The sequence below is a fragment of the Trifolium pratense genome, linkage group LG3 (genome assembly GCF_020283565.1).
Source record: "Trifolium pratense cultivar HEN17-A07 linkage group LG3, ARS_RC_1.1, whole genome shotgun sequence".
In the NCBI taxonomy this organism is placed as follows: domain Eukaryota; kingdom Viridiplantae; phylum Streptophyta; class Magnoliopsida; order Fabales; family Fabaceae; genus Trifolium; species Trifolium pratense.
Genome location: NC_060061.1, coordinates 15,139,281 through 15,151,887, shown reverse-complemented (window position 1 = coordinate 15,151,887; position 12,607 = coordinate 15,139,281). Strand labels below are relative to the sequence as shown.

At 35.3% G+C, this 12,607-nt stretch overlaps 1 protein-coding gene across 1 annotated transcript; it reads left to right on the top strand.

The window, feature by feature from the left end:
* Positions 1-11,810: 11,810 nt before the first annotated feature.
* Positions 11,811-12,544, top strand: LOC123912802 (18.2 kDa class I heat shock protein-like). The gene has a single exon (XM_045963380.1). The coding sequence runs from the start codon at positions 11,914-11,916 to the stop codon at positions 12,394-12,396; it is 483 nt and encodes a 160-aa protein (XP_045819336.1). The 5' UTR covers positions 11,811-11,913; the 3' UTR covers positions 12,397-12,544.
* Positions 12,545-12,607: the final 63 nt, after the last annotated feature.

The following is a 12,607-nucleotide window of genomic DNA, read 5'->3' as shown; positions in this document are numbered from 1 at the left end:
CGAAAATTACTTTGTATTTGATAATAATAAAAATGTCAGGGATGAGTTTTACTAGACTACTATCTTAATGTAGTGACTTGATTATGACTATTGAAGGTATTTATCAAATTATTACCGAATTCCCTAAAGTATTCGTGTCCTAATTCCTTAGTGACAGAGTCGTTAATTCTAAAATAATTCCTAATTCCTTAGTGAATTTAAGATTAGAATTAAGCATGAATGAACAAGAATTCTAAATTGGTTTCAAGGGTTTGCATCTATTCCTAAATTACAAAGGCAAGAATGTCTTATATCAAAGCATTCATAAATTCAACTCCCGTATCACAATACGAATCGTAAATCAATTTAACGGTGATCAATCGATAAAAGCATTAAGCACAGATATAAGAAAAATAATCAATAGAATTCTTCAATAATCATAAATCAAATCATAAAATAAGAATAGTCATCTAGGTTTACTCATCCCTAACAATTGATAAATTAGCTACTCATAATATTGATCAGAGATAAAAATAGTATTCAAAATTACACATAAAATTGCGGTTGAATACTTGAATCACCAATTAGTTGCTCCGCTGTGCAAGCCGTCAGTCTCTCGTACTGTGTAACTTCTTCTCTCGGCGTGCGTGATTTTTTTAGGTTAATGAAAAGCACTTATTAATATATGCTTCAGAAATACAATTTGTCCACTAGAAACAAATCACGTGCTATTATTCCTCTGACACGTCATCCTTTAAATGAAGAGAACAAAGCTGCTGATGTCATGCTGTCATGCACGCTGATGTCATGCTTTGGAAAGTGGAAAATCGCGCCACTATTGGATCAGGCTGGGGACACGAGAAAAACAGAGAATGAAGCTTCTTTTAGCTTCAAAATATTGAGAGTTTTTCTAAGTCTTTTTCTTCTTTGGTCTTTTATCTTCAAACTCTTTTATGTGTTATTTTCTTCATAAATTCTTCTCTTTGACCATACAATACTCTTAAAAACTAACTAAAATACTATAGAATAAAAATTAAAAATACTCAAATGATGGAATGTCATCACAACCCCAAACTTGAACTGTTGCTTGTCCTCAAGTAACATTTCTGTCGAAAGAAAACTGTCAGTGAATTAACAAATTAATTTGAATGATAAAAATCTCAAAAAACTTTTTCTCTTCATCCGGCAATAGAACCACCGGTCTTAACTTCAGTGATCCTGCTCAATCAATGCTTTGGTTTTCAAGACTTCAATCAGCTTCGGTTCAATGATCATTCCACACGATGTTCAAAGTTCAACCTTATCTCTCACTCACTAATTCACTCAATTTTGACAGGGTATTCACTCCATCAACATGCAAATGCTATTTTACCATAAGCTTGAAAAAATTCTAAACCGTCAATCAAAGTAAATACATGACACACATTTTTGAGGTCTTAAAGGTTGTAACTTGGCTCGGGTAAATGGTGGGATAAATTTGGGAAAAATAGGCTAAATTGGAGTTAGGTATCAACTACTATTCCTTATTGAAAAATTCCATAACCGGGGCTCAATTTATTGTTGAATAGGTACTTAGAGAACTTATTTTTCATCATTTTTTTTTTTTTTAAGATGCCACTATTTTTCATGCTTAATGGCTCTTTATTCTTTTTTTTTTTTTAAGAAACTCAATTATTTTTTTGTGAGTCTCTATTATTCACTTTTTTTTTTTTTTTTTAGTTCTCTAGTACCCCTACCCCAAACTTAAGATGTTGCTAATTCCAGAAGCAACCCCAAACTTAAAATGATACCATGACAAGGAAATTTAAAGCTTCTACCTAACTCCAAGGAGGGTAAACAGATAAAAAATTTCAGGTCTAAAAGGCTTATAATTGAGTTAGTCACCGAAAGAAAGAGGATTATTTTTTTTTTTTGGCTCAAAGTGGTTTAGCAACAGATATATAATAACAGGGTAGCTTGAAAAGGCTCAGAGTACCAAACAAATGTGCCTCTATGTGTGTAAATGTAAAACCAATCAACAGTAGAGAATAGTCGCAAGTTCTAGAAAATATACAAAACATGGATACACTCATAAGATGTGAAAGAAATAGTATACCGTGGAATTTATTTGGCTCAAAGTGCTCACCAGCTGAGGTATCTGAAGGTTGAACTAGTACACCGTGCAAAACTCCATCTTTCCTATTCATCTCTTTGTCTCTTTAACCATTGCACTTTCATGAGCAGTCACACGTCCGTATTCTTTTATGTGCAAGTCTAAGAGATTTTCATCATGCAAATTCAGGTATTAACACACTGACAATTCTGAAAAGACATAAAAACATTAAACTTGATAATAAACAAAACAACAAAAAGATGAAACACAAGGGATTGTCAGCAGGTGACATCATTGATAGTCTTTTTTATTTTTCTTTTCTATTTTCTCTTCTTTTTTTTTTTTTTTTGAATGAAAAATGAACGGTAAAACATAATGGATGGGTTGCCTCCCATCAAGCGCGTGTTTAACGTCTTGAGCCTGACGCGCCACTTTGTCATGTGGACTTCAAAGGGATGGATTCAATTGGCCGCTCAGACTCTCCCCCATAATATGGTTTGAGTCTTTGTCCGTTCACCTTGAATGTTCTCGCGGAACCTGGATCTTTAACTTCAATGGCACCATATGGAAATACTTTTGTAACTTTGAATGGACCAGACCATCTTGATTTCAATTTTCCAGGAAACAACTTCAACCTGGAATTAAAAAGTAGAACTAGCTGCCCTTCTTGAAATTCCCTATTTTGAATCTTTTTATCATGCCAATTTTTTGTTTTTTCTTTATAAATTTTGGCATTCTCATAAGCGTAATTCCGAAATTCATCCAACTCATGGAGTTGAAGAACTCTGGATTCACCCGCTTTATAAAGATCAAAATTTAGGAATTTTGTGGCCCACAATGCTTTGTGTTCTAGTTCTAAAGGTAAGTGACAAGCTTTTCCATAAACAATTTGAAAAGGGGACATACCTATGGGTGTTTTGAATGCAGTTCTGTAAGCCCACAATGCATCATCAAGCTTTACTGACCAATCTTTTCTTGAGGCATTCCCAGTCTTCTCCAAAATTTGCTTGATTTGCCTGTTAGATACCTCCACCTGTCCACTAGTTTGAGGATGATATGGAGTTGCAATCCGATGATGCACATTGTACTTTCTTAGTAATGCCTCCAACTTTCGATTGAGGAAGTGGGTTCCCTCATCACTAATCAACGCTCTAGGAACTCCAAAGCGTGAGAAAATATTTTTCTTGAGGAAAGAAACCACTACTTGAGCATCATTGGTTTGAGTGGCAATTGCTTCTACCCACTTAGAGACATAGTCCACTGCCATTAAAATGTACATCTTTGAGTATGAGGATGGGAAAGGTCCCATAAAATCAATTCCCCACACATCAAAAATTTCTACTTCCAACATAGGATTTTGAGGCAACTCGTTTCTTTTTGAAATATTTCCTGTGCGTTGGCAGCGGTCACATCTCTTAACATAGGTAAAAGCATCCTTAAATAATGTAGGCCAAAACAAACCAGATTGAAGGACCTTTGCAGCAGTCCTATCTCCACTAAAATGACCGCCATAGCTTGAGTCGTGACAATGCCACAACACTTTCTCTTGCTCATCTTCCGGAACACACCGTCTTAACAATCCATCTACCCCCCTTTTATATAAAAACGGCTCATCCCACACATAGAATTTGCAATCATGGAGGAATTTCTTGCGTTGTTGGGAGGTAAAATCAGAGGGAATTGTACTTCCCACCATGTAGTTTGCGAAGTCTGCAAACCACGGTGCAACTGTCACAGCTAAGATATGTTCATCTGCAAAGAGGTCCTGAATTGGCCTCTTCTCTTCCGTCTCTTCCACTGTTTCCAATCGAGAGAGGTGGTCTGCCACAGTATTCTCTGACCCCTTCTTATCTCGGATCTCTAGATCAAATTCCTGTAACAACAATATCCACCTCAAAAGTCTCGGCTTCGATTCCTGCTTAGCAAACAAATACCTCAAAGCAGCATGATCAGTGTAAACAATAACTTTATATCCTAATAAATAAGATCTAAATTTATCAAAAGCATAAACAATAGCCAAAAGTTCTTTTTCAGTAGTGGCATAGTTAAGTTGTGCTGGATTCAAGACATGACTAGCATAATAAATTACATGCAACAACTTATTTTTCCTTTGCCCAAGCACTGCCCCAACAGCTATGTCACTTGCATCACACATAATTTCAAAAGGTAGTGACCAATCAGGTGCAGTGACAATAGGGGCAGTGACCAACCTGTGCTTCAAAATGTTAAAAGCATTTAAACAATCATCATTGAATTGGAAAGGTGTGTCTTTCACGAGTAAATTAGTAAGAGGTTTTGCTATTTTGGAAAAATCTTTAATAAACCTCCTATAAAAACCCGCATGACCTAAAAAGCTTCTAATACCTTTTTCATTAGTAGGAGGGGGAAGTTTTTCAATTACTTCAATTTTTGCTTGGTCAACCTCTATCCCCTTGTAAGAGATTCGGTGACCCAAAACAATTCCCTCTCTCACCATGAAATGACATTTCTCCCAATTTAGAACCAAATTAGATTTTTGACACCTTTCCAATACAAGAGATAAATTAATTAGACAATTATCAAAAGAAGAGCCAAAAACAGAAAAATCATCCATAAATACCTCGATTTGTTTTTCAATCATATCAGAGAATATCGACATCATGCACCTTTGAAAAGTTGCGGGTGCATTGCACAAACCGAATGGCATCCTCCTGTAAGCATATATCCCGTAGGGGCAGGTAAAGGCGGTCTTCTCTTGATCCTCCGGTGCTACAGCAATTTGATTATAACCGGAGTACCCATCTAGGAAACAATAGTAATCATGACCTGCCAACCTCTCTAGCATCTGATCAATGAAAGGTAATAGAAAGTGGTCTTTCCTTGTTGCAGTGTTCAGCCTCCTGTAATCAATGCAAACTCTCCATCCAGTGACTGTGCGAGTTGGGATTAACTCATTCTTTTCATTCATCACCACCGTAGTCCCGCCCTTTTTTGGAACAACTTGGACAGGACTAACCCACGAACTGTCGGAGATAGGATAAATAAGACCTGCTTCAAGTAGCTTAACCACCTCTTTTCTAACTACCTCTTTCATGGCTGGATTGAGTCTCCGCTGCGGTTGTATCACTGGTTTATGGTTGTCTTCCATCAAAATCTTATGCATGCAGAAAGTAGGGCTTATGCCCTTCAAGTCTTCAATGGACCACCCAATGGCACCTTTGTACTGTCTGAGGATTCTCAACAATTTTTCTTCTTCCAAAGAACTTAAATTTGCACTTATAATAGCCGGATATTCATCCCTCTCACCAAGGAACACATACTTCAAATGCGAGGGTAATTTCTTAAGTTCAACTACCGGTGCTTTCTTTGATTCTTCCATAACAACTTCTTCTTTGGGATGTAACTCCTCCCACCTAGTAGGGGTGCGACGGTTGTAGGATGGAAGAGCCTCCAACATAGTTAGAACTTCACATTCTCTAGGGTCTTTATTTTCTTGAACAATTTCTGGTGGCAAACTCAAAACTCTTTCAAGGGGTAGACTTGGAACTTGTTGTTTTATTTGTTCCCCAATTATTGAGTTCAGAATGTTAACCCTATAGCACTCCTCTTTTTCGTCTGGATGTTTCATTGCTTCAAGGACGTTTAACTTGACAACTTCATCATACACTTTCAAAGTTAAAGTACCATCTTCTAAATCAATTAAACATCTTCCCGTCCTTAAAAATGGTCTTCCAAGGATCAACGGGATGTCATCATCTTCCGGCATCTCAAGAACAACAAAATCCACCGGAAATATTAATTTGTCCACTTTCATTAGAACATCTTCAACAATACCGTATGGGTGTTTTATTGAATGGTCGGCAAACTCCAATGTCATCCTGGTATTATTAATCTTCCCAATACCCAACTTCTTGTAAATGGATAGCGGCATCAAACTTACACTAGCTCCAAGATCAATTAAAGCTTTCTTGAAAGTTCTATCCCCAATGGTACAAGGAATAGTGACACTTCCAGGATCTTTGAGTTTTTGTGGAATCTTCCGATGTAAAATTGCACTACATTGCTCTGTGAGTCTCACCTTCTCATCACCAATAGTTCTCTTTCTTGAGATGATATCTTTCATAAACTTTGCATAAGTAGGCATTTGCTCCAGAGCTTCGGCAAAAGGAATGTTGATTTGAAGCTTTTTGAACACCTCTAGAAACTTACCGAAATTCTTCTCATCTTTTTCTTTTTTAAGCCTTTGAGGGAAAGGTAACTTGATCTCTGGTTTCGGAAGGCTCTCTTTCTTTTGCACAATTGGTTCTTCTTTCTTTTCAAGCACTTCAACATCATCTTCTTTTTCAGTACTTCGAACTTCTAACTCTACCTCAACAAGTGTAGGCGATGACTCACTCCCACCCTTTTGTAAATTGGGTGATCGTGATTCATTCACTTTTTGACTTCTTGTGACAACAGCATTCACACTACCATGGTCTCTTGGATTAATAACAGTATTGCTTGGAAGACTTCCAGGAGCTCGTTGTGAGAGTTGTTGAGCAATTTGACCAACCTGAATTTCAAGATTTTTTATTGAAGCTGTTGTATTCTTTTGTGCAGCTCTTGTCTCTTGAGTGAAAGAGTTCATGTTTGTGGCCATTGCTTCAATAGCTAACTCCCAATCTGCCTTCTTTTGTGGAACTGACGATTGATTTGATGTACCTCCTTGGTAACCCCCTTGTTGTTGACTTTGAGGGCCACCTTGTTGGTTCTTCCATGAGAAGTTTGGATGATTCCTCCAGCCTGGATTGAATGTGTTTGAGTAAGGATTATTCTGTTGGCGATTTGTTTGGTTGCTGAGAAAATTCACCGCTTCTACTTGTGTTGCTGAGAAGCTTCATTCTCTGTTTTTCTCGTGTCCCCGGCAACGGCGCCAAAAACTTGATGGCGATTTTCGCAAGTGTACGAAATCGTGCAAGTAATATATTTAAAACGGTAAGACCGAGTGTCGAACTCAAGGATCGCGTTATACTGTTGAATTGTGAAGTTTACTCGATTGAACAAAAGGTTTCAGTTTAATTGGTTGCAATAGCAATAATAATAATAACAACGAAAATTACTTTGTATTTGATAATAATAAAAATGTCAGGGATGAGTTTTACTAGACTACTATCTTAATGTAGTGACTTGATTATGACTATTGAAGGTATTTATCAAATTATTACCGAATTCCCTAAAGTATTCGTGTCCTAATTCCTTAGTGACAGAGTCGTTAATTCTAAAATAATTCCTAATTCCTTAGTGAATTTAAGATTAGAATTAAGCATGAATGAACAAGAATTCTAAATTGGTTTCAAGGGTTTGCATCTATTCCTAAATTACAAAGGCAAGAATTTCTTATATCAAAGCATTCATAAATTCAACTCCCGTATCACAATACGAATCGTAAATCAATTTAACGGTGATCAATCGATAAAAGCATTAAGCACAGATATAAGAAAAATAATCAATAGAATTCTTCAATAATCATAAATCAAATCATAAAATAAGAATAGTCATCTAGGTTTACTCATCCCTAACAATTGATAAATTAGCTACTCATAATATTGATCAGAGATAAAAATAGTATTCAAAATTACACATAAAATTGCGGTTGAATGACTTGAATCACCAATTAGTTGCTCCGCTGTGCAAGCCGTCAGTCTCTCGTACTGTGTAACTTCTTCTCTCGGCGTGCGTGATTTTTTTAGGTTAATGAAAAGCACTTATTAATATATGCTTCAGAAATACAATTTGTCCACTAGAAACAAATCACGTGCTATTATTCCTCTGACACGTCATCCTTTAAATGAAGAGAACAAAGCTGCTGATGTCATGCTGTCATGCACGCTGATGTCATGCTTTGGAAAGTGGAAAATCGCGCCACTATTGGATCAGGCTGGGGACACGAGAAAAACAGAGAATGAAGCTTCTTTTAGCTTCAAAATATTGAGAGTTTTTCTAAGTCTTTTTCTTCTTTGGTCTTTTATCTTCAAACTCTTTTATGTGTTATTTTCTTCATAAATTCTTCTCTTTGACCATACAATACTCTTAAAAACTAACTAAAATACTATAGAATAAAAATTAAAAATACTCAAATGATGGAATGTCATCACACAGTCGTAATATTGTATTGATTACTCCCTCCGTAAAAAATATATGACAATTTTGTTAAATATGTTTGGATCTCATCCTGAAAAGCTAGCTCAAAGGGTGAGATTGCCCCCTCACATATTTATACACTTTACATCTTGGGAACCTAAGCAAAGTAAGACTTCAAACAAACCAACTGCACAACTACATATTTCAATACCCAGCCTCACGCCTAGCGTGGTCCTAGGTCAAATGCTCACATTGCAGTCCTTAACCCGGTTAGTGTTGTTGTGTTTGAAGTCTTATTGGAATATGTAGTTGTGTAGTTTGTTTGTTTGAAGTCTCACATTGCTTAGGTTCCCGGAATGTGAAGTGTATAAATATGTGAGAGGCAACCTCACCCTTTGAGCTAGTTTTTGGGATGAGATCCAAGTATATTTAACAAGTTTGACTATATACACTATTCACATGGCTGGTTCCGAAAATTTAGAGGTTCAGCACAAAAATGATCACGCTTCACAATTTTGTAATGCTTGTGTTTTTCGTAAAAAAGTTTGATCAGGCTTACAAATGGTTTGGTTGACTTGTTGGATTCTCTGAAAGAAAGAAACGGTACGATTTTTGCTCGATTCTTTGGTGGAGATGTTGTTAGACAAGGTGAAAAGTTTATCGTCGTGGTGCTTGAAGACTAGAAAGAAATTTTTTAATTATGATTTGAATATGTCATGGTTAGATATGTTGTTTATGATTTTGATTTAGTTTTTCATATTTTGATGATTTTGCACTTTTTGTAACCTCTTGTAACTCTAGTCAAGCAAATCATGTGCTTAACTTTAATTTAATAGCATATTTTTTGGCTTCTTTAAAAAAAATTAAAACTAATTCCTACAACATCAACTACGAGGGACACACGCAAATACAAACTTTCAAATTTAGGCATATATGCATACCTAAATAAAATTTAAAGATAAAAGAATTAATTGACATTGATGTGACAAAAAATTTATGATTTAATTTTTATTTCCCTAAGTTTCACAAAATTACAATTTTATCCCCTAATTTTTAAAATAGCACTTTTGACCTCTTATGTTTGACCCTTTTACAAAAGATTAATTTTAACCAAGTCAACACTGATGTAGCAAATCACTTAGATGACTCGGCTGCCATGTATAAGAAAAGTTAATAACCCTCGAAACTAGATAAGGGATTATTAAAAAAAAATTAAATCGCTTATAAAAAATTATGGGTCATGCTAAACAGTGCCCACTGACCATGTGGCTGTGGCATCAGTTAAACATGCTAAAAAAAGACACAAATAAAAAAGTTAATGATGAAAGATAATACATTTTTAGCATTTTCCAAAAAGTATTAATACGGGAACGTTTACTTTGATAGAATAGAATAGGATAAGGAAAGTTGTCCCATAAGTCCAAACGCAACTGACAAAAAATGTCGAAATTATTAGGCTGGACGTCGTGACCCGGGTTCGAACCCGAGATCTCACAATTATGTGAGTTTAATTTCAGTTGATTTACCACTTCTTCTAAGACAAAAAAAAAACAATATAAAGAAAATTAATAACCCTCGAAACTAGAGAGGTACTCCCTCCGCAGCAAAATATAAGTCACTTTATAATACTAAAGCATTTAATACTATTTTTTTTATGGTATTGTTAATTATTTATTACTCTATATTACTATCATATATTAATGAAGGACAATTTATAAACAAATTCATAATTTTTTTTTATAATTACATTTCTTAATTTGTGTAATATCGTAAAAATGATTTTATGAACTCAATATTATTTACAAGTTAATTTCACTGATGGACAAAATCATAAAAACAGTAACAAATAAATTTAGGTAGTGAATGTGTCCCATGATTTTAGCTCAATTAACATGACATTAAATTATTATGTAGGGGATCGGGATTCGAATCCCGGTCATTCCACTTATCTACCTTAAATGTTAAATTTCTAGTCATTATATTACTTGACAAAAAAGTATAGTGAATACTTAGTTACATTTTGGCACTTTTCAACGCGAGAAATGCTTTCTGGATATGAAAAATTGATGTCAAATGTGATGTTAAGAATTTTTAAATGTGCGTAAAGCGTAAAAACTAAAATAAATTTAAAATAATAATAAGAATAGAAGAAAAATAAATATAAACACATGTTTCTCACATATAATGTCACTATTGTTTTAGGGTGAATGTTATAACTAAAAATAACCATTAAATTGTATTGTATAAAATTCTAAAACTCATGTCATGCCTCATGCACCGATAACCACTTCCCGCCCTCGTCAGACTTGGGCGTTACATGTGGGAAAATCCCATTTGTGTTACCCTTTGTGTAATTGTTGCAGAATTCTTTTCAACTAATCTTATCGTAACCAATTTGAACACAACAAGTCCTTCGTCGGCTAACCCACCGACGAAGGACCGTGCGAAAATTTACACAAGAAAATTTAAACAAACTAAGCAAAAAAAAAATGCAACAAAACCTAAGTGGGAGAGGCGTGTGCCTTCTAGAGGTGCTCAAATCCAAACCAATCCAAAAAATAACCGAAAACCGATCCAAAAAAACCGAAAACCGCAAAAAACCGAATATTTTTGGATGTGTTTGGATGTCCTTTTGTGAAAACCGCTGAATCGGATCGGATTTTGGATTGATTTTTCAAAACCGATCCAAACCGAACCAAACCGCATACATAATTTTCAATAGTTATTTAACTTTTTATTAGTATGATATATTACATTAACATATTAATTGTTGGTTTTTAATTTTCTCAATAACACATATTAGTTCAATTTTATCTATTTCTTTTTACTATTTCATAGGTTTCAAATATATTTGATAATTGTCATTGCAAAATATTAATTTTTAACATATTATGTCTTATATTTTACATAAAATATATTATTTTATCATGTATTTATAACATTAATATTTAAATAAGTAAAATTTAATTTGTAATTTGGATATCCAAAAACCGATCCAAATTAAACCGCACAAAATTGGATCGGATTGGATCGAATTTTTTTAATTAGCCATCCAAAACCGAACCGAACCACACGTAATTTTAATTTTGGATCGGATGAATTTTTGCCACAAAACCGATCCAAACCGAACCGCGAGCACCCCTAGTGCCTTCAATTCGGTGAAGGTGGCTACCCACTTGGGTTTGTCTAGTGGTATTAGCTTGAGACTTAGGAGTGTGCTCTTTCTTAAGGTCTCAGGTTCGATTCTCTTTGATGTCAAATTGGGTGGGTTAATTTAGCTTCTTCAAAAAAAAAATAACGGTGAAGGTGGCTATTTATAGGCAATTTTGCCGCACCAAGGGCCAATTAAAATTGACCACTTGACATTCCTTTAACTAGTGCAGGTGCTTTAGACCACCAACGGTACCGCGACTTAGTTAACGGACTTTAAGGGGGAAATTACTCATTTTTAACCCAACTTCATAGCATGTGGGCCTAAAAGCCCAACTTCAAAATCATGAAGATATCGAGAACGTTCTATTTACCCCCAAATAGAAAACGTAGAACTTTCTACCACATTTGGCGCGGAAACGTCCAGAAGGTTTTCGAATTTTCCAGCAAGTACTAGTTTGCTCCTATAGTTCGTATAAATTCCTCATCAGTATGCCATCTTCCAAAGCATCAAAGAATTGCAAATCACAATATTTAATAACAATCATCGAAGCTTTCAAATCTTCATCCAAGAAATCACTTCTGGGAAGAAAATGTCGCTGATTCCAAGTTTCTTCAGTGGTAGAAGGAGCAACATCTTCGATCCATTCTCCCTTGACGTTTTCGATCCATTCAAGGATTTTCCGTTATCTAATTCACTTTCCGCTTCCTTTCCTGAATTGTCTCGTGAGAATTCTGCATTCGTGAGCACACGTGTGGACTGGAAGGAGACTCCTGAAGCGCACGTGTTCAAGGCTGATCTTCCAGGACTGAAGAAGGAGGAAGTGAAGGTTGAGATTGAAGACGATAGGGTTCTTCAGATAAGCGGAGAAAGAAGCGTTGAGAAAGAAGATAAGAACGATCAATGGCATCGCGTGGAGCGGAGCAGTGGTAAGTTCTTGAGGAGATTTAGATTGCCAGAGAATGCTAAAATGGATCAAGTCAAAGCAAATATGGAGAATGGTGTTCTAACTGTGACTGTTCCTAAAGAAGAAGTTAAGACGCCTGAAGTCAAGACCATTGATATCTCTGGTTAGATACTAAATTGAGTTCTGTGTTAGAATTGCTTTATTCTAATGGCTATGTGTTTAGCTGTGTACTGTGTGTGTAAAAGAAAAAGAATGAAATCATGCAAATGTTTTGTAATTTCCAGAATCTTATGTGAATAAATTCCAGTTTGCAATATTTATGATATTCCATTTTTAATCAAATTTATCTCTCTGTTGGTATATGAAGTAATAGAAAGAT